The 22,559-nt window shown below is 49.2% G+C and overlaps 1 protein-coding gene across 3 annotated transcripts in view; it reads right to left on the bottom strand.

Moving 5' to 3' along the window:
- The window catches only part of LOC135054597 (oocyte zinc finger protein XlCOF6.1-like), a 219,385-nt gene that overhangs the window by 63,329 nt on the left and 133,497 nt on the right, over nucleotides 1-22,559 (bottom strand). For 2 of the 3 annotated variants that reach the window (XM_063957777.1, XM_063957779.1), the window contains exons 2-5: nucleotides 3,350-3,478; nucleotides 1,498-1,576; nucleotides 1,281-1,378; nucleotides 973-1,132 (exon numbers count right to left, since the gene is read on the bottom strand). In XM_063957777.1, the coding sequence (XP_063813847.1) occupies nucleotides 973-1,132; nucleotides 1,281-1,378; nucleotides 1,498-1,531 (292 nt within the window). In that variant the 5' untranslated portion in view covers nucleotides 1,532-1,576; nucleotides 3,350-3,478. The remainder of the gene's footprint in view (nucleotides 1-972; nucleotides 1,133-1,280; nucleotides 1,379-1,497; nucleotides 1,577-3,349; nucleotides 3,479-22,559) is intronic. The other variant, XM_063957778.1, reaches the window with a different exon arrangement.

Here is a 22,559-nt window from a genome sequence, read left to right as displayed (position 1 = left end):
GCTGTTCGCTACCTTAAGAAGACTGGGAAGTCTTCAGCCGCCGATTTCTGGACCTCTTCTCTCTTCAGCATCTGTAAGGGGGCCGGCGGCGCGGCTCCGGTGACCCATCCAGGCTGTACCTGTGATCGTCCCTCTGGAGCTAGTGTCCAGTAGCCTAAGAAGCCAATCCATCCTGCACGCAGGTGAGTTCACTTCTTCTCCCCTTAGTCCCGCGTTGCAGTGAGCCTGTTGCCAGCAGGACTCACTGAAAATAAAAAACCTAACAAACTTTTATTCTAAGCAGCTCTTTAGGAGAGCCACCTAGATTGCACCCTTCTCGGCCGGGCACAAAAACCTAACTGAGGCTTGGAGGAGGGTCATAGGGGGAGGAGCCAGTGCACACCACCTAGTGGTCAAACTTTTAATTTTGTGCCCTGTCTCCTGCGGAGCCGCTATTCCCCATGGTCCTGACGGAGTCCCCAGCATCCACTTAGGACGTCAGAGAAATAGGATTTTAATACCTACTGGTAAATCCTTTTCTCTTAGTCTGTAGAGGATGCTGGGTGCCCAACCCAGTGCGTACTGTATCTGCAGTAATTAGTTGTGGTTACACACATGTTGTGTTACCTTTATAGTCAGCCTGTTGCTGATGTTGTTCATGCCGTTGACTTGCGTTATGTTGAATGCCACGTTGTACGGTGTGCATGAGGTGTGAGCTGGTATGTATATCACCTTAGTTAAAAAATTAAATCCTTTCCTCGAAATGTCCGTCTCCCTGGGCACAGTTCCTATAACTGGAGTCTGGAGGAGGGGCATAGAGGGAGGAGCCAGTTCACACCCCTTTGAAAGTCTTAAAGTGCCCATGTCTCCTGCGGATCCCGTCTATACCCCATGGTTCTTGAGGTGATCCCAGCATCCTCTACGGACTAAGAGAAAAGGATTTACCGGTAGGTATTAAAATCCTATTTTCTGTAATAAGTGGTTATTAGTCACCTGTGCTGATATCTGTAGGGATTGTCTCCTCCTTACACTGCTGATCTCCCCTCACATATTTCTCCTCTTCCTTCTTTATATCTTCTCCTTTACGATCAGTCTCATAACTCTCTTCTTCGCCATCTATATCTTCTGCCTTAATTTCAGTCAATTGTTCACTCTAAATAACCCACAAAATACAATAAAATAATACACTAATAATGTCTAAATTCATTAACAGAGAACAATGTCAGTCTATCAGACAGATACTATATATCATAGAATGACAGTCACTTTGGTATATGGGTGAGACCCTAAATCCCACCTACCTGATCCTCCTGTGGGATCCTGGGATTCTCCTCTGTACAATCCTGGGAATACAGAGGACGGGGACATCTCTCTGGGGTATCTCTGTTACTGGGCCCATCTGTAGGAGACACACAGTGACTGAGTACAGTGTATATATGTGATTATCAGATGATGTGTGTATATAGGGGGCCCCCATACCTGCTCTCCCCTGTACAGTACATGACAGTCTCCTCTTACCCAGTGATGTGAGAGGCCGGTGATTCTCCATCATCACGTCCTTGTACAGACCCCTGTGTTCCTCTATATACTCCCACTCCTGCATGGAGACATAGACAGTGACATCCTGACACCTTATAGGAACCTGACACACACAATGATACAGTCATCACCCAGACACATCCCCTGGTGTTACTGTATACTGCCCGATTCTCAGCAGTCACCTCTCCAGTCATCACCCAGACACATCCCCTGGTGTTACTGTATAATGTCCTATTCCCAGCAGTCACCTCTCCAGTCATCACCCAGACACATCCCCTGGTGTTACTGTACAATGTCCCATTCCCAGCAATCACCTCTCTAGTCATCACCCAGACACATCCCCCGGTGTTACTGTATAATGTCCCATTCCCAGCAGTCACCTTTCCAGTCATCACCCAGACACGTTACCTGGTGTTACTGTATAATGCCCCATTCCCAGCAGTCACCTCTCCAGTCATCACCCAGACACGTCCCCTGGTGTTACTGTATAATGTCCCATTCCCAGTAGTCACCTCTCCAGTCATCACCCAGACACGTTACCTGGTGTTACTGTATAATGTCCCATTCCCAGCAGTCACCTCTCCAGTCATCACCCAGACACGTTCCCTGGTGTTACTGTATAATGCCCCATTCCCAACAGTCACCTCTCCATCCATCACCCAGACACGTCCCCTGGTGATACTGTATAATGCCCCATTCCCAGCAGTCACCTCTCCAGTTATCACCCAGACACGTCCCCTGGTGTCACTGTATAATGTCCAATTCCCAGCAGTCACCTCTCCAGTTATCACCTAGACACATCCCCTGGTGTTACTGTATAATGCCCCATTCCCAGCAGTCACCTCTCCAGTCATCATCCAGACACATTCCCTGGTGTTACTGTATAATGCCCCATTTCCAGCAGTCACCTCCCCAGTCATCACCCAGACACATCCCCTGGTGTTACTGTATAATGCCCCATTCCCAGCAGTCACCTCTCCAGTCATCACCCAGACACGTTCCCTGGTGTTACTGTATAATGCCCCATTCCCAGCAGTCACCTCTCCAGTCATCACCCAGACATATCCCTTGGTGTTACTGTATAATGCCGCCATTCCCAGCAGTCGCCTCTCCAGTCATCACCCAGACACGTCCCCTGGTGTTACTGTATAATGTCCCATTCCCAGCAGTCACCTCTCCAGTCATCACCCAGACACATCCCCTGGTGTTACTGTATAATGCCCCATTCCTAGCAGTCCTCTCCAGTCATCACCCAGACATATCCCCTGGTGTTACTGTATAATGCCCCATCCCCAGCAGTCACCTCTCCAGTCATCACCCAGACACGTCCCCTGGTGTTACTGTATAATGTCCCATTCCCAGCAGTCACCTCTCCAGTCATCACCCAGACACGTCCCCCGGTGTTACTGTATAATGCCCCATTCCCAGCAGTCACCTCTCCAGTCATCACCCAGACACATCCCCCGGTGTTACTGTATAATGCCCCGTTCCCAGGAGTCACCTCTCCAGTCATCACCCAGACACATCCCCTGGTGTTACTGTATAATGTCCCATTCCCAGCAGTCACCTCTCCAGTCATCACCCAGACATGTCCCCTGGTGTTACTGTATAATGCCTCATTCCCAGCAATCACCTCTCCAGTCATCACCCAGACACATCCCCCGGTGTTACTGTATAATGCACCGTTCCCAGGAGTCACCTCTCCAGTCATCACCCAGACACATCCCCTGGTGTTACTGTATAATGCCCCGTTCCCAGGAGTCACCTCTCCAGTCATCACCCAGACACATCCCCTGGTGTTACTGTATAATGCCCCGTTCCCAGCAGTCACCTCTCCAGTCAGCAGGTGAATGATCTTGTTGGTGAGTTCCAGGATCTTCTGGTCATTGTCTCTGTCATGTATCAGTAATGGAGTCACAGCAGATGGTCACCGGATGTCTTCTCAATACTGTGTAATCCTCTGTAATGGTAGAGACGTCTAATGAAGTTATTTCACTTATTTGAAATTATTTTAGGAGTTATTTGTGCAAAGTAAACAAGATGGGTGCATTATACAAGGTCGGACCTATTCTATATGTAGCCATTTCCTATATAGAGAGTATATAGTACACACCTCTACAGCAGCGGATGACATCGTTAACAGCTACAATTAACGTGATGTTGTCAATTTATAGGACTGGGAGAATTATGTCTATATTACATAAGTCCCTCATCAACTTCACTAACACCTGGACACCATGGACGAATCACTTTAAGGCCAAACCACCTTCGGCTACCATACAGCCTGGTAATACTCTCATACCCCTTTCACATCGCACTGAAAACCCGGTACCGACACGGCATATTGCCGTGTCGAACCGGGTCCGTGTGCGATGTGAAAGGTCCTTTGTTGAAATAGCTGGTCGCCTGACCCGGTAATTCAACCCGGTAAAAAAGAAGGGTTCTTACCGGGTTAGGCGCAGTGTGAATGGGAGCCGATCCGATGCGAATCGGCTCCCATTCACAGCATAGGCAGAGGCGGCGCAGGAGATGAGCTCATCTCCCGGCGCCGCCTCCACCCCCGCCCCTGCTGCTGCTGCTCCCTCCGCTGCTATGGCAACCGACCCGGTATATTGCCGGGTCGGAAAGCCAGCAACGGAGCGCAAATGCCGGATCCCACCCGGTAAGTACACGTTTGTCTTACCGGGTAGGATCCGGTCTGAATGCGGTATCACTGAGAAACACTAACATCAGCGACACACATCAACTCCCCCCTTCCCCCCATCCCGTTTTTTTCCTCTACTTCCTATTTCCTTATTCGCTTATAGCTTTTTCTATTCCTACATTTCTGAAAAACATTTTGATACATGACCGTAATTGGAGCTTTTGTCATTTTACACCCTAGTGGCCATTTACCTCTATCAGACTGTTGTCTAATATCGGCATACACTCTCATTTTGAATAACCTACCTTACTAATATGTTTAATATGAATATATTCACATGTATTTCGCTTACGTCCTAGAGGATGCTGAGGTCCATATTAGTACCATGGGGTATAGACGGTCCACCAGGAGCCATTGGCACTTTAAGAGTTTAATAGTGTGGGCTGGCTCCTCCCTCTATGCCCCTCCTATCAGACTCAGTTTAGAAAATGTGCCCAGAGGAGCAGTTCACAGCTAGGGGAGCTCTACAGAGCTTCTTTAGTCAAGTTTATTTTAGAGGTTTTTATTTTACAGGGAGGTTGCTGGCAACAGCCTCCCTGCATCGAGGGACTGAGGGGGGGGGGGGGGGAGCAGTGTCCGCCCTGCGGGATCTGAGCCACTGTCTCCGCTGACTGGACACTGAGCTCCAGAGGGAATGATTGCTCCCCGCCGCAGGTGAACGCTCACCCATTAGCAGCATGACGCCACCCCTTTGCAGAGCTGAAGTGTGGCGAGTGAGTCATCGGCTCCTTAACAAGCAGGGAGCCAATGTGAAGATGGCGGCTACAGGGTAGGAGCGCAGTACTAACTGTGCTCCGGCGGCTCAGCGGTACTTGGCGCAGCGCCCTGAGCCGGCATCTTAACCCTACACTGACCAGATGGCCTGTCAGGGTCCTCGGATCTCAGCCAGCACAAATTCCTCAGGCCAGAATAATCTCCAGAAGAGCAGGAAGACAGCGCCATTAAGGGGGCGGAGCTTCTCCTCAGAGTGGACCCAGCAGCGTTCACAGCCATTTTCCTGCAAGCAGACAGGCTGCCAGTGGAAGAGCAGTCTCTCCAGAGCACCTCCAGCTAGCTGTACGGTACCAGGGGGTTGTAGAAGGGAGCGGAGGCTGTATATAGACTGTGTCACCTATTAAGGGACACAGTCGGCGCTGGTTACGGATCTCCCTATACTTATATAGCGCTATGTGTGGGTTGGCTCCAATCTCTGTGTCTCTCTGCCATTCTTGGGGGGAAACTCTGTCTACCTTTACCCTGTGTGTATGTGGGGTGTACAAGCAAACATGTCTAGAGACTCTGTCTCATGTGCTGCAGAGGATATCTCTTCTCAGAAAGATCCCATCCCATGTAATCAGGATTGCACTGTTGTAGCGCAGATCCCGGCTAGGGAACCAGAGTGGTTAGCCTGTTTTAGGGGGACTATTTCTCAGATTTCTGAAAGGGTTGCTAGGACTGACCCTGCAACTCAGGTGTAACATTCCTCGATGTCTGTATGGCCCGGTCCTGTTCCCTCTGGGCCCCCTGCGGTACATTCTCATAAACGTGATCTTGCCCACATTACGCAGGATGACACGGATACCGATTCTGACACAGCAGACGTGATGGGGATGTGTCGAGGGGGACGACATCACTTGCCAAGGGGGTGCAGTTGATGATTGAGGCCATGCGGGATGTGTTGAATATTGCTGACACAACCCCATAGCAAGTGGAGGAGGTTTTTTTCACGGATAGTAAGAAAGCCCCGCTCACCTTCCCTGCATCTAAGGAATTAATTGCTATATTTGAAAAATCCTGGGAAAACCCAGAGAAAAAATTCCAGATCCCTAAAAGGGTTCTGGCTGCTTTTCCCTTCCCAGAGGAAGGTAGAAAAAAATGGGAGACCCCACCTATAGTTGACGCGTCTGTCTCCAGGCTGTCAAAGCAGGTGTTCTTACCTGTGTTGAAAGATCCGGCGGATCGCAAGGTTGATGGCTACGGGGCGATCCTGCGGCCCACTATTGCCTGTGCATGGATTTCAAAAGCTATAGTAAAGTGGTCAGTTACTCTGCAGGAGGACTTGACTATGATGGATAAAGGTAACGTTGATTTGTTTTTACGTAACATACAGGATTCTGCAGGGTTCCTGGTAGAATCTATGAAGGATCCGGGTTCCATGGCTGCGAGGATCTCCGCCATGTCCGTCTCGGCTCGCAGGGGTCTCTGGCTGCCCCAATGGTCTGTGGACGCGGAATCCAGGAAAAGTGTGGAGAACCTACCCTATACAAGTCAGGCTCTTTTTGAGGAGGCGCTGGATGCGTGGATTGCCACGGCTACCGCGGGTAAGTCTCCTTTTCTTACCTCAGCTGCACCGGCTACGAAGAAACTTTTTACTCCCAACACGTCACAGTCCTTTCGGCCTGCTAGGACTAGAAAGAACAAACCCTCTCACACCTTCTTTAGAGGTGGTCGAGCCACATCCAAGAAACCTGCACCTGCAGGCTCCCAGGACCAGAAGCCTGCTTCTGGTGCCTCAAAATCTGCAGAATGACGGTGGACCGCCCAGCCTGGAGGTCGGTCAGGCGGGAGCGAGACTCCGACATTTCAGCCACATCTGGATGGCATCCGGCCTAGATCCCTGGGTACTGGATATTCTGTCCCGGGGGTACAGGCTGGAGTTTCAAACTCTTCCACCTCACCGATTCTTCAAGTCAGTCTTGCCCGCAGACAGGGAAATCCTTCTGGACGCCGTAAAAAAATTGGTTATGTCAGAAGTCATTGTTCCAGTTCCGCCTCATCAGCAAAACAAGGGTCAGGCCAGGCCAATTTTGAACTTGGAGTTGTTGAACCCTTATCTAAGGGAGTTCAAGTTCAAAATGGAGTCTCTGAGAGCGATGATCTCAGATCTGGCGGAGGGGGAGTTCCTGGTGTCCCTTGACATCAAGGATGCGTACCTCCCATTCCAATCTGGTCGCCGCATCAGGCTTATCTCAGGTTTGCACTGTTAGACGATCACTATCAGTTTCAAGCACATCCATTCGGTATCTCCACAGCACCGAGGGTCTTCACCAAGGTGATGGCAGAGATGATGGTTCTCCTCCGCAAGCAGGGGGTGAACATAATTCCATATCTGGATGATCTGCTGATCAAGGCATCGTCCAGGGAGTTGTTTTGGTTCATTGCTCTCACAAAGCATCTGCTCAGGGAGCACGGTTGGATCCTGAACCTTCCAAAGTCTAATATTAGCCGACAAGGAGGCTGTCTTTCCTGGGGATGATCCTCGGCACGGAGGTGCAGAGGGTGTTTCTCCCGGTGGAGAAAGCGTTGGTGATACAGTCAATGGTCCGGGATGTCTTGCAGCCTACCCGGGTATCGGTTCATCAGGGCATCCGCCTTCTGGGGAAGATGGTTGCCTCTTACGAGACTCTGCAGTATGGAAGGTTTCATGCTCAGTCCTTTCAACTGGATCTCCTGGACCAGTGGTCAGGATCTCACCTACACATGCACCAGAGGATACGTCTGTAACCAAAAGCAAGGATTTAACTCCTCTGGTGGCTGCAACTGCTTCATCTTCTGGAGGGCCAAAGGTTCAGGGTTCAGGACTGGATCATTCTAACCACAAAGGCAAGTCTCAGAGGTTGGGGAGCAGTCACTCAAGGGGAAACCTTCCAAGGAAGGTGGTCAAGTCAGGAATCCCTTCTTCCAATAAACATTCTGGGGCTAAGAGCCGTGTACAACGGCCTTCTTCAAGCAGCACACCTTCTACAGGATTGGGCTGTTCAGGTGCAGTCAGACAATGTGACCACAGTGGCCTACATAAACCGACAAGGCGGAACGAAGAGCAGGGCTGCAATGTCAGAGGTGACAAGAATCCTCCTCTGGGCAGAAAGACATGTGGTGGCGATGTCGGCAATCTTCATTCCGGGAGTGGACAATTGGGAAACAGACTTCCTCAGCAGACACGATCTCCATCCAGGAGAATGGGGCCTCCAACCGGAGGTGTTCGAGGAGGTAACCGGTTGGTGGGGGGTTCCTCACATAGACATGATAGCCTCCCGCCTCAACAAGAAGCTGTGGAGGTACTGTTCCAGGTCGAGAGACCCACAAGCAGTGGCGGTGGACGCACTGGTAACACCGTGGGTGTTTCCGTCAGTGTATGTGTTCCCTCCACTTCCTCTCATTCCAAGAGTTCTACAGTTTGTAAGAAGAACAAAGGTTCTGGCAATCCTCATTGCTCCGGACTGCCCAAGGAGGGCTTGGTATGAGGATCTGCTGGATCTACTGCTGGAAGATCCAAGGCCTCTGCCTGTTCGGGAGGATCTTCTAGTACAGGGGCCGTTCGCTTATCAGGACTTTCCACAGCTACGTTTGACGGCATGGCGGTTGAGCGCCAGATCTAAGCTCGGAAGGGTATTCCGAGCGCAGTTAATCCTACCCTGATACAGGCTAGGAAGGGGGTAATGTCGAAACATTACCATTGCATTTGGAAAAAATATGTGTCTTGGAGTGAATCCAAGAAGTTTCCTGTGGTGGAGTTTCAACTTGGACGTTTTCTTCTATTCCTGCAAGCAGGTGTGGCCATGGGCCTGAGATTGGGATCCCTCAAGGTCCAGATCGGCTTTATCCATTTTATTCCAGAAACAATTGGCTGCCCTCCCTGAGGTTCAGACCTTTTTGAAAGGGGTTCTGCACATCCAGCCTCCCTTTGTGGCGCTGACGGCACCCTGAGATTTGGACTTGGTGTTGCATTTCCTGCAATCAGATCGGTTTGAGCCTCTATAGGAGGTTGAGGTCAAGTTTCTCACACGGAAGGCTGTCACTTTGTTGGCCTTAGCTTCTGCGCAACGTATGTCTGAATTGGGGGCTTTGTCTTGTAAAAGTCCCTATTTGGTCTTCCATGAAGATAGGGCGGAACTCAGGACACGTCAACAGTTCCTTCCTAAGGTTGTGTCGGCTTTTCATATCAACCAACCTATTGTGGTGCCAGCGGCTACTGACTCCTTCATAGGACTTAGGGCTTTGAAGATCCATGTGAAGAGGACTGCTCGTCACAGGAAATCGGGCTTTCTGTTTGGTGCCGAGCGCAAACATGCAAGAGGGAGACATTGTTGAATCTGGCAACAGCAGGAGAGGGTGACTATTATTTTGGTATAAATACCATGTTAGCTTCCTACCTAAGTCACCTTTGAAAAAGCTGCACTGCCTGCAGCGAAACGCGTCAGGAGGAGGCTACTTGGGTCATCAATTGTGCCATCTTTTTGCTGCCAAGTCACATCCGGACCAAATACTGGACTTTGCCACCTGCAGATAAAACGAGTCAAAACATCCAACAACTTGGAACACCACCACCCCATCTCTATAAAGAGGACACCGTACTAAATGAGGATTCCCGAACCTGGCTGGTTTTGAGTATAAACATCAGAGACACTCTTAAGGGACTACACCTCTAGCGGCGTTTGGGTAAAGTTCATTGGTGTGACTGCGCTGTCAGTCTGCTTTTATCTGCTATATGTTCCAGACATAAACACTAGGAACGGATATCAATGTGATAGGCAGCTATGCATTATTGACCCTCAATTGTTGTTTTCATTGTTTTTAATTTTTTACATGTGGATTTTGCATCCAATTTTTATTGAGGCCTAAACTAATGTTTCATTAAATTTATGAATTTTTTCACTCAATCCTTCATATTAGAATCATTTATATCATTCCACTAGCGCTGCTATTTTTTCCTTTTGTTTTCTCTGTTTGTCCTGGATGATCTAAAGAAGACTGGGTGTCCTGCTTCTAAGCAGACAATTTCTCGCTGGATCAGGTTCACCATCCAGCATGCATATTCTACGGCAGGATTGCCGTGTCCAAAGTGGGTTCTTCCTGGGCAGCCGCCTGGAGTATCTCGGCTTTGCAGCTTTGCCGAGCGGCTACTTGGTCTGGATTGAACATGTTTGCTAAGTTGTACAAGTTCGATACTTTGGCCTCTGGTGACCTCATGTTTGGTCAAGCAGTTCTGCAGGAGCCTGCGCGCTCTCCCGCCCATTTTGGGTGCTTTGGTACATCCCCATGGTACTAATATGGACCCCAGCATACTCTAGGACGTAAGAGAAAATAGAATTTTAATTACCTACCGGTAAATCCTTTTCTCGTAGTCCGTAGAGGATGCTGGGCGCCCGCCCAGCGCTTCTTTATCCTGCAGTGGTTATTTAGTTTAGTACTGCCTGGATCCTAGGTAAGTTCTGCGTTCTTTACTGTTTCAGTACTGTTTAAGCTATTGCTGAGTTTTCCGGACTGTTGGCTGGAATTGCCTTGTTGTGTGAGCTGGTATGAATCTCGCCACAATCTGTATATTTCCTTCTCTCAAAGTATGTTGTCTCCTCGGGCACAGTTTCTAGACTGAGTCTGGTAGGAGGGGCATAGATGGAGGAGCCAGCCCTCACTATTAAAATCTTAAAGTGTGAGAGATGATATCCCGCACCAGAACTAATTGTAATTAATATTAATATAAGGGATTATATGTTAAACTTCTAGTGTGCATAGAATCACATATATTAGAACATTGGTGCTGCCCACTGATCCAAAGAATAAGTATGAAAAAAGCTTGTGACCGGGATCAGTTTGTTTGGGTGCACTCTATCCCATTCACATATATCGTATATATCTTTAATAAAGAATTTTATTTAATTTTATTTGTTAATTATTTGATAAATATTTAAAATAAGATTTTACTTACCGATAAATCTATTTCTCGTAGTCCGTAGTGGATGCTGGGGACTCCGTCAGGACCATGGGGGATTAGCGGCTCCGCAGGAGACAGGGCACAAAAGTAAAAGCTTTAGGATCAGGTGGTGTGCACTGGCTCCTCCCCCTATGACCCTCCTCCAAGCCTCAGTTAGGATACTGTGCCCGGACGAGCGTACACAATAAGGAAGGATTTTGAATCCCGGGTAAGACTCATACCAGCCACACCAATCACACTGTACAACCTGTGATCTGAACCCAGTTAACAGCATGATAACAGCGGAGCCTCTGAACAGATGGCTCACAACAATAATAACCCGATTTTTGTAACAATAACTATGTACAAGTATTGCAGACAATCCGCACTTGGGATGGGCGCCCAGCATCCACTACGGACTACGAGAAATAGATTTATCGGTAAGTAAAATCTTATTTTCTCTGACGTCCTAGTGGATGCTGGGGACTCCGTCAGGACCATGGGGATTATACCAAAGCTCCCAAACGGGCGGGAGAGTGCGGATGACTCTGCAGCACCGAATGAGAGAACTCCAGGTCCTCTTTAGCCAGGGTATCAAATTTGTAGAATTTTACAAACGTGTTCTCCCCCGACCACGTAGCTGCTCGGCAGAGTTGTAATGCCGAGACCCCTCGGGCAGCCGCCCAGGATGAGCCCACCTTCCTTGTGGAATGGGCCTTGACAGATTTAGGCTGTGGCAGGCCTGCCACAGAATGTGCAAGTTGAAATGTGCTACAAATCCAACGAGCAATCGTCTGCTTAGAAGCAAGAGCACACAGTTTTTTGGGTGCATACAGGATAACAGCGAGTCAGTTTTCCTGACTCCAGCCGTCCTGGAAACCTATATTTTCAGGGCCCTGACAACATCTAGCAACTTGGAGTCCTCCAAGTCCCTAGTAGCCGCAGGTACCACAATAAGCTGGTTCAGGTGAAACGCTGACACCACCTTAGGAAGAAACTGGGGACGAGTCCGCAGTTCTGCCCTGTCCGAATGGACAATCAGATATGGCTTTTGTGAGACAAAGCCGCCAATTCTGACACTCGCCTGGCCGAGGCCAGGGCCAACAGCATGGTCACTTTCCATGTGAGATATTTCAAATCCACAGATTTGAGCGGTTTAAAATGTGATTTGAGGAATCCCAGAACTACGTTGAGATCCCACAGTGCCACTGGAGGCACAAAAAGGGGGTTGTATATGCAATACTCCCTTGACAAACTTCTGGACTTCAGGAACTGAAGCCAATTCTTTCTGGAAGAAAATTTTACAGGGCCGAAATTTGAACCTTAATGGACCCCAATTTGAGGCCCATAGACACTCCTGTTTGCAGGAAATGCAGGAATCGACCGAGTTGAAATTTCTTCGTGGGGCCTTCCTGGCCTCACACCACGCAACATATTTTCGCCACATGTGGTGATAATGTTTTGCGGTCACCTCCTTCCTGGCTTTGACCAGGGTAGGAATGACCTCTTCCGGAAATGCCTTTTTCCCTTAGGATCTGGCGTTCCACCGCCATGCCGTCAAATTCAGCCGCGGTAAGTCTTGGAACAGACCTGGTACTTGCTGAAGCAAGTCCTTTCATAGCGGCAGAGGCCATGAGTGCTCTGTGAGCATTTCTTGAAGTTCCGGGTGCCACGTCCTTCTTGGCCAATCCGGAGCCACGAGTATAGTTCTTACTCCTCTACGTCTTATAATTCTCAGTACCTTGGTTATGAGAAGCAGAGGAGGGAACACATACACCGACTGGTACACCCACGGTGTTACCAGAACGTCCACAGATATTGCTTGAGGGTCTCTTGACCTGGCGCAATACCTGTCCAGTTTTTTGTTCAGGCGGGACGCCATCATGTCCACCTTTGGTCTTTCCCAACGGTTCACAATCATGTGGAATACTTCCCGATGAAGTCCCCACTCTCCCGGGTGGAGGTCGTGCCTGCTGAGGAAGTCTGCTTCCCAGTTGTCCACTCCCGGAATGAACACTGCTGACAGTGTTATCACATGATTTTTCGCCCAGCGAAGAATCCTTGCAGTTTCTGCCATTTCCCTCCTGCTTCTTGTGCCGCCCTGTCTGTTTACGTGGGCGACTGCCGTGATGTTGTCCCACTGGATCAATACCGGCTGACCTTGAAGCAGAGGTCTTGCTAAGCTTAGAACATTGTAAATTGCCCTTAGCTCCAGTATATTTATGTGGAGAGAAGTCTCCAGACTTGATCACACTCCCTGGAAATTTTTTCCCTGTGTGACTGCTCCCCAGCCTCTCAGACTGGCATCCGTGGTCACCAGGACCCAGTCCTGAATGCCGAGTCTGCGTCCCTTTCGTAGATGAGCACTCTGCAGCCACCGCAGAAGAAACACCCTTGTCCTTGGAGACAGGGTTATCCGCTGATGCATCTGAAGATGCGATCCGGACCATTTTTCCAGCAGATCCCACTGAAAAGTTCTTGCGTGAAATCTACCGAATGGAATCGCTTCGTAAGAAGCCACCATTTTTCCCAGGACCCTTGTGCAATGATGCACTGACACTTTTCCTGGTTTTAGGAGGTTCCTGACTAGCTCGGATAACTCCCTGGCTTTCTTCTCCGGGAGAAACACCTTTTTCTGGACTGTGTCCAGAATCATCCCTAGGAACAGCAGACGTGTCGTCGGAAACAGCTGCGGTTTTGGAATATTTAGAATCCACCCGTGCTGTCGTAGAACTACTTGAGATAGTGCTACTCCGACCTCCAACTGTTCTCTGGACCTTGCCCCTATCAGGAGATCGTCCATTTTCTTTGAAGAAGAATCATCATTTCAGCCATTACCTTGGTAAGGACCCGGGGTGCCGTGGACAATCCAACCGGCAGCGTCTGAAACTGATAGTGACAGTTCTGTACCACGAACCTGAGGTACCCTTGGTGAGAAGGGCAAATTGGGACATGGAGGTAAGCATCCCTGATGTCCCGGGACACCATATAGTCCCCTTCTTCCTGGTTCGCTATCACTGCTCTGAGTGACTCCATCTTGATTTGAACCTTTGTATGTAAGTGTTCAACTATTTCAGATTTAGAATAGGTCTCACCGAGCCGTCTGGCTTCAGTACCACAATATAGTGTGGAATAATACCCCTTTCCTTGTTGTAGGAGGGGTACTTTGATTATCACCTGCTGGGAATACAGCTTGTGAATTGTTTCCACTACTGCCTCCCTGTCGGAGGGAGACGTTGGTAAAGCAGACTTCAGGAACCTGCGAGGGGGAGACGTCTCGAATTTCCAATCTGTACCCCTGGGATACTACTTGTAGGATCCAGGGGTCCACTTGCGAGTGAGCCCACTGCGTGCTGAAACTCTTGAGACGACCCCCCCACCGCACCTGAGTCCGCTTGTACGGCCCCAGCGTCATGCTGAGGACTTGGCAGAAGCGGTGGAGGGCTTCTGTTTCTGGGAATGGGCTGCCTGCTGCAGTCTTCTTCCCTTTCCTCTATCCCATGGCAGATATGACTGGCCTTTTGCCCGCTTGCCCTTATGGGGACGAAAGGACTGAGGCTGAAAAGACGTTGTCTTTTTCTCCTTTATACGGCAATACTTCCATGTGCCGTTTGGAATCTGCATCACCTGACCACTGTCGTGTCCATAAACAACTTCTGGCAGATATGGACATCGCACTTACTCTTGATGCCAGAGTGCAAATATCCCTCTGTGCATCTCGCATATATAGAAATGCATCCTTTAAATGCTCTATAGTCAATAAAATACTGTCCCTGTCAAGGGTATCAATATTTTCAGTCAGGGAATCCGACCAAGCCACCCCAGCGCTGCACATCCAGGCTGAGGCGATCGCTGGTCGCAGTATAACACCAGTATGTGTGTATATACTTTTTAGGATATTTTCCAGCCTCCTATCAGCTGGCTCCTTGAGGGCGGCCCTATCAGGAGACGGTACCGCCACTTGTTTTGATAAGCGTGTGAGCGCCTTATCCACCCTAAGAGGTGTTTCCCAACGCGCCCTAACTTCTGGCGGGAAAGGGTATACCGCCAATAATTTTCTATCGGGGGAAACCCACGCATCATCACACACTTCATTTAATTTATCTGATTCAGGAAAAACTACAGGTAGTTTTTTCACACTCCACATAATACCCTTTTTTGTGGTACTTGTAGTATCAGAAATATGTAACACCTCCTTCATTGCCCTTAACAAGTAACGTGTGGCCCTAAAGGAAAATACGTTTGTTTCTTCACCGTCGACACTGGAGTCAGTGTCCGTGTCTGTGTCGACCGACTGAGGTAAAAGGACGTTTTAACGCCCCTGATGGTGTTTGAGACGCCTGGACAGGTACTAATTGGTTTGCCGGCCGTCTCATGTCATCAACCGACCTTGCAGCGTGTTGACATTATCACGTAATTCCTTAAATAAGCCATCCATTCCGGTGTCGACTCCCTAGAGAGTGACATCACCATTACAGGCAATTGCTCCGCCTCCTCACCAACATCGTCCTCATACATGTCGACACACACGTACCGACACACAGCACACACACAGGGAATGCTCTGATAGAGGACAGGACCCCACTAGCCCTTTGGGGAGACAAAGGGAGAGTTTGCCAGCACACACCAAAAACGCTATAATTATACAGGGACAACCTTTATATAAGTGTTTTTCCCTTATAGCATTTTAATATATATAGTCATATCGCCAAATAAGTGCCCCCCCTCTCTGTTTTAACCCTGTTTCTGTAGTGCAGTGCAGGGGAGAGCCTGGGAGCCTTCCCACCAGCATTTCTGTGAGGGAAAATGGCGCTGTGTGCTGAGGAGAATAGGCCCCGCCCCCTTTTCGGCGGGCTTCTTCTCCCGTTTTTCTGAGACCTGGCAGGGGTTAAATACATCCATATAGCCCCCAGGGGCTATATGTGATGTATTTTTAGCCAGAATAAGGTACTATCATTGCTGCCCAGGGCGCCCCCCCCAGCGCCCTGCACCCTCAGTGACCGCTGCTATGAAGTGTGCTGACAACAATGGCGCACAGCTGCAGTGCTGTGCGCTACCTTATGAAGACTGAAAAGTCTTCTGCCGCCGGTTTCTGGACCTCTTCACTTTTCGGCATCTGCAAGGGGGTCGGCGGCGCGGCTCCGGGACGAACCCCAGGGTGAGACCTGTGTTCCGACTCCCTCTGGAGCTAATGGTGTCCAGTAGCCTAAGAAGCCAATCCATCCTGCACGCAGGTGAGTTCACTTCTCTCCCCTAAGTCCCTCGATGCAGTGAGCCTGTTGCCAGCAGGACTCACTGAAAATAAAAAACCTAACAAAACTTTTACTCTAAGCAGCTCTTTAGGAGAGCCACCTAGATTGCACCCTTCTCGGCCGGGCACAAAAATCTAACTGAGGCTTGGAGGAGGGTCATAGGGGGAGGAGCCAGTGCACACCACCTGATCCTAAAGCTTTTACTTTTGTGCCCTGTCTCCTGCGGAGCCGCTAATCCCCCATGGTCCTGACGGAGTCCCCAACATCCACTAGGACGTCAGAGAAAACATAAAATACCAATACCCACGTGGAATGTATCCTTCGTGATTTCACATGCGGTATTATTATGACCTGAATACTACGTCATACAAAGCGAAATATTAAAAACAATAAAGAAATAGAAAAACCTCTAAGACTGGCTATACATATATATATATATATATACTTTTTTGTGGTATTTACAGTGAATCCCCGCCAGATGTTTTAAAAGAGCGGGACCGAAGCCTGCCACTGAGGGGGCGTGTCTTCCCCTCAGCACTCACCAGCGACATTTTCTCCACAGCACACGCTAAGAAGCTGGCTCCCCGGACTCTCCCCTGCTGATCACCGGTGACAGAGGGTTTTAAAGAAGGGGGGGGCACATAATTTGGCGCAGTACATATATAAAGAAGCGCTGTATCTGGGTAATTTTTTCCAGGGTTATTGGGGCTGGGTGTGTGCTGGCATACTCTCTCTTTGTCTCTCCAAAGGGCCTGGTGGGGGAACTGTCTCCAGATTAGAGCTTTCCCTGAGTGTGTGGTGTGTCGGTACGTGCGTGTCGGCATGTCTGAAGCGGAAGGCTCTCCTAGGGATGAGGTGGAGCGCATGAGTGTGGTGTCTCCATTGGCAATGCCGACACATGATTGGATGGATATGTGGAATATTTTAAATGCAAATGTGAATTTATTGCACAAACGTTTGGACAAAGCAGGGTCCAGGGACGGTACAGGGGGTCATGCCCTGCCTTTCCCTATGTCACAGGGGCCTTCTGGGTCCCAAAAACGCCCACTTTCTCCGGTAGTCGACACAGATACCGACACAGATTCTGAATCCAGTGTCGATTATAATGATGCGAGGTTGCAGCCAAAATTGTCAAAGAGTATTCATTATATGATTATTGCTACAAAGGATGTGCTGCATATTATAGATGACCCCGCAGTGCCTAATCCAAAGATCCACATGTTTAAAGAAAAAAAGCCTGAAGTTACTTTTCCACCTTCTTTTGAATTAAATGAGTTATTTGAAAGTACTTGGGAAACTCCAGACAAGAAACTGCAGATTCCCAAAAGGATTCTTATGGCGTATCCTTTCCCGATAAAGGACAGGATACGGTGGGAATCCTCCCCAAGGGTGGACAAAACGTTGACGCGCCTTTCCAAAAAGGTGGCGCTGCCGTCTCAGGATACCGCTGCCCTCAGGGATCCTGCTGATCGCAAGCAGGAAACTACCTTGAACTCAATTTACACACATACCGGTACATTACTCAGGCCGGCAATAGCGTCGGCTTGGGTTTGTAGCGCTGTAATAGCGTGGACCGATACCTTATCTGCGGATATGGATACGATGGATAAGGAAACTATTTTATTGACCGTGGGCCATATTAAGGATGCGGTCCTTCATATGAGAGAGGCTCAGAGGGATGTGGGCATACTGCGGTCCAGAGCGAACGCTATAGCGATTTCTGCCAGGCGAGCACTGTGGACCCGACAGTGGTCTGGTGATGCCGACTCGAAATGGCATATGGAGGTTTTGCCTTACAAGGGTGAGGAATTGTTTGGGGAAGGTCTCGCGGACCTAGTTTCCACGGCTACTGCAGGTACATCAACCTTTTTACCTTATGTTTCCTCACGGCCTAAGAAAGCGCCACATTATCAGATGCAGTCCTTTCGGTCGCATGAATCCAAGAGAGCTCGGGGATCTTCCTTTCTTGCCAGAGGTAACGGCAAAGGGAAAAAGCTGGCAGCTACAGCCAGTTCCCAGGAACTAAAGTCCTCCCCGGCTTCTACTAAATCCACCGCATGACGCTGGGGCTCCGCGGGGGGAGTCCGCTCCTGTGGGGGCACGTCTTCATCTTTTCAGCCAAGTCTGGGTTCACTCTCAGGTGGATCCCTGGGCAATAGACATTGTTTCCCAGGGGTACAAGCTGGAATTCGAAGAGGTGCCTCCTCGCCGGTTTTTCAAATCGGCACTGCCGACTTCTTCCCCAGAGAGGGAGGTAATTTTGGCAGCAATTCAAAAGTTGTGCCTTAAACAAGTGGTGGTCAAAGTTCCCCTGCTGCATCAGGGGATGGGCTATTACTCAACCCTGTTTGTGGTCCCGAAACCGGACGGTTCGGTCAGACCCATTCTAAATTTAAAATCCTTAAACCTATACTTAAAGAGGTTCAAGATGGAATCGCTCAGAGCGGTCATCGCAAGTCTGGAAGGGGGAGATTATATGGTGTCCCTAGACATAAAGGATGCATACCTTCATGTCCCCATATATCAACCTCATCAGGCGTTCCTAAGATTTGTGGTGCAGGATTGTCATTACCAATTTCAGACGTTGCCGTTTGGGCTTTCCACAGCCCCGAGGATTTTAATCACATTAATGGCAGAGATGATGGTGCTCCTGCGCAAGCAGGGTGTCATAATTATCCCATACTTAGACGATCTCCTGATAAAAGCGAGATCGAGAGAACAGTTGCTGGACAGCGTATCTCTCTCCCTGTGGGTGTTGCAACAACATGGTTGGATTCTCAATCTACCGAAGTCACAGTTAGTTCCAACGACCCGATTGCCTTTCTTAGGCATGATTCTTGACACGGAACAAAAGAGGGTCTTTCTCCCGATGGAAAAGGCCCAGGAACTTCAGAGCTTGGTCAGGGACCAGTTAAAGCCAGACAGGGTGTCGGTACATCACTGCACTCGAGTTCTGGGAAAGATGGTGGCGTCTTACGAGGCCATTCCATTCGGCAGGTTCCATACCAGGACTTTTCAGTGGGACCTTCTGGACAAGTGGTCCGGGTCACATCTACAGATTCATCAGATGATCCGCCTGTCCCCCAGGGCCAGGGTATCTCTCTTATGGTGGCTGCAGAGTGCTCACCTTCTAGAGAGTCGCAGGTTCGGCATTCAGGACTGGGTTCTGGTGACCACGGACGCGAGCCTCCGAGGATGGGGAGCAGTCACACAGGGAAGAAACTTCCAAGGTCTGTGGTCAAGCCAGGAGACTTGTCTACACATCAACGTACTGGAATTAAGGGCCATATACAATGGCCTATGTCAAGCGGAGACCTTACTTCGAGGTCTACCGGTTCTGATTCAGTCAGACATCACAGCAGTGGCTCATGTAAACCGCCAAGGCGGCACAAGGAGCAGAGTGGCATTGGCAGAAGCCTCAAAGATTCTTCGATGGGCGGAGAGTCATGTAAGCGCTCTGTCAGCAGTCTTCCAAAGCAGACACGATCTGCATCCAGGAGAGTGGGGACTTCATCAGGAAGTCTTCACAGAGATGTCAAGTCAGTGGGGACTGCCTCAAATAGACATGTCTTCACACCTCAACAAGAAACTTCCGAGATATTGCGCCAGGTCAAGGGACCCTCAGGCGGTAGCAGTGGACGCCCTGGTGACACCGTGGGTGTTCCAGTCGGTCTATGTGTTTCCTCCTCTTCCTCTCATCTCAAAGATACTGAGAATCATAAGACGAAGAGGGATTCAGACAATTCTCATTGTTCCAGATTGGCCTCGAAGGGCCTGGTATCCGGATCTGCAGGAAATGCTGACAGAAGATCTGTGGCCTCTTCATCTCAGGAAAGACCTGTTACAACAAGGGCCCTGTCTGTTCCAGGACTTATCGCGACTGCGTTTGACGGCATGGCGGTTGAATGCAGGATCCTAGCGAAAAAGGGCATTCCGGATGAGGTCATTCCTACTCTGATAAAGGCTAGGAAGGAGGTGACATCGAAACATTATCACCGTATCTGGAGGAAGTATGTATCTTGGTGCGAAGCCAGGTTCTGCTCCTCCGGAAGAATTCAATCTGGGCCATTTTCTCCACTCCCTGCAAACTGGAGTGAATTTGGGCCTAAAGTTAGGCTCCATTAAGGTTCAGATTTCGGCCCTATCCATTTTCTTTCAAAAGGAATTGGCTTCTCTTCCAGAAGTCCAGACTTTTGTGAAAGGGGTGCTGCATATCCAGCCTCCTTTAGTGCCTCCGGTGGCACCATGGGACCTTAACGTAGGGTTACGGTTCCTTAAGTCTCACTGGTTTGAACCTCTTCAAACTGTTGAATTTAAGTATCTCACTTGGAAAGTGGTCATGTTATTGGCTTTGGCGCGGTGAGTGTCGGAGTTGGCGGCTTTTTCTCACAAAAGCCCTTATCTGATTTTTCATGTGGATAGAGCTGAGTTGCGGACTCGTCCTCAGTTTCTGCCTAAGGTGGTTTCTTCTTTTCATATGAACCAACCTATTATGGTGCCGGTGGCTACTAGGGACGTGGAGGATTCCGAGTCCCTGGATGTGGTCAGGGCATTGAAAATTTATGTGGTCAGAACGGCTCGGCTTAGGAAAACAGAGGCCCTGGACCACAGACCACCCACCATCCATTTGTATGCTGCTTGTGCTATATCCGGACCTTTATTGTACTTTTACAATCATATGCAGACGCACTTTGATGAATATCACTACCAACTGGCTCCACTGTCTATCCACTCAGCATTGAGACCACCGCACATCTGGTGAGGATTTGGGTCCCCAACAACTTCCACCCACTCAAAAGGGACTTTTCTTCGGGACTTCTTCCTCCAGCGGCTTTCACAGTGGTAACGTTCATATAGGACTGTGCCATCAGTCCTCCAGTTATTCATCTGCATATTTATCATCTTTAAGTCCAACAAAATTAAGGAACGGACACTCACTACAACAGCCTTTGTGGTGGTTCTGGTTGTTTTATATACATTTTATTAGTGTAAATCAGTATGTCAAATGTATTGTCAGTCCTTCATTAAATTGAATGTCTTTTTACCTTCAATCCATTCATCTCCGTAAGCTCTTTTAGCTATTTTCATATACACATTAATTGTATCAAATTCCCTATTGAAGCGCAGCTATTTTGTCTTTTTCTTTGTTGTGCCCTGTTTATCCTGTATGCAGCCAACAAGGTTGGCGCTCCTGCGTCTAAGCAGAATATTGCTAGCTGGATCTGTAACACGATTCAGCAGGCTCATTCTACGGCTGGATTGCCGTTAGAGAATTCGGTAAAGGCCCATTCCACTAGGAAGGTGGGCTCTTCTTGGGCGGATGCCCGAGGCGTCTCGGCTTTACAACTTTGCCGAGTGGCGACTTGGTCAGGTTCAAACACATTTGCAAAATTCTACAAGTTTGATACCCTGGCTGATGAGGACCTAATGTTTGCTCATTCGGTGCTGCAGAGTCATCCGCACTCTCCCGCCCGTTTTGGAGCTTTGGTATAATCCCCATGGTCCTTACGGAGTCCCCAGCATCCTCTAGGACATAAGAGAAAAATAAGATTTTACTTACCGATAAATCTATTTCTCGTAGTCCGTAGTGGATGCTGGGACTCCGTCAGGACCATGGGGAATAGCGGCTCCGCAGGAGACAGGGCACAAAATTTAAAAGTTTGACCACTAGGTGGTGTGTACTGGCTCCTCCCCCTATGACCCTCCTCCAAGCCTCAGCTAGGATACTGTGCCCGGACGAGCGTACACAATAAGGAAGGATTTTGAATCCCGGGTAAGACTCATACCAGCCACACCAATCACACCGTACAACTTGTGATCTGAACCCAGTTAACAGTATGACAAACGTAGGAGCCTCTGAACAGACGGCTCACAACAATAACAACCCGATTTTTTTGTAACAATAACTATGTACAAGTATTGCAGACAATCCGCACTTGGGATGGGCGCCCAGCATCCACTACGGACTACGAGAAATAGATTTATCGGTAAGTAAAATCTTATTTTCTCTGACGTCCTAGTGGATGCTGGGACTCCGTCAGGACCATGGGGATTATACCAAAGCTCCCAAACGGGCGGGAGAGTGCGGATGACTCTGCAGCACCGAATGAGAGAACTCCAGGTCCTCCTTAGCCAGGGTATCAAATTTGTAGAATTTTACAAACGTGTTCTCCCCTGACCACGTAGCTGCTCGGCAGAGTTGTAATGCCGAGACCCATCGGGCAGCCGCCCAAGATGAGCCCACCTTCCTTGTGGAATGGGCCTTGACAGATTTAGGCTGTGGCAGGCCTGCCACACAATGTGCAAGTTGAATTGTGCTACAAATCCAACGAGCAATCGTCTGCTTAGAAGCAGGAGCACCCAGCTTGTTGGGTGCATACAGTATAAACAGCGAGTCAGATTTTCTGACTCCAGC

Source organism: Pseudophryne corroboree, chromosome 3 (assembly GCF_028390025.1).
Source record: "Pseudophryne corroboree isolate aPseCor3 chromosome 3, aPseCor3.hap2, whole genome shotgun sequence".
Lineage (NCBI taxonomy): Eukaryota > Metazoa > Chordata > Amphibia > Anura > Myobatrachidae > Pseudophryne > Pseudophryne corroboree.
The sequence above is the reverse complement of the archived record's forward strand: the minus strand, read 5'-3'. Positions and strand labels throughout refer to the sequence as shown.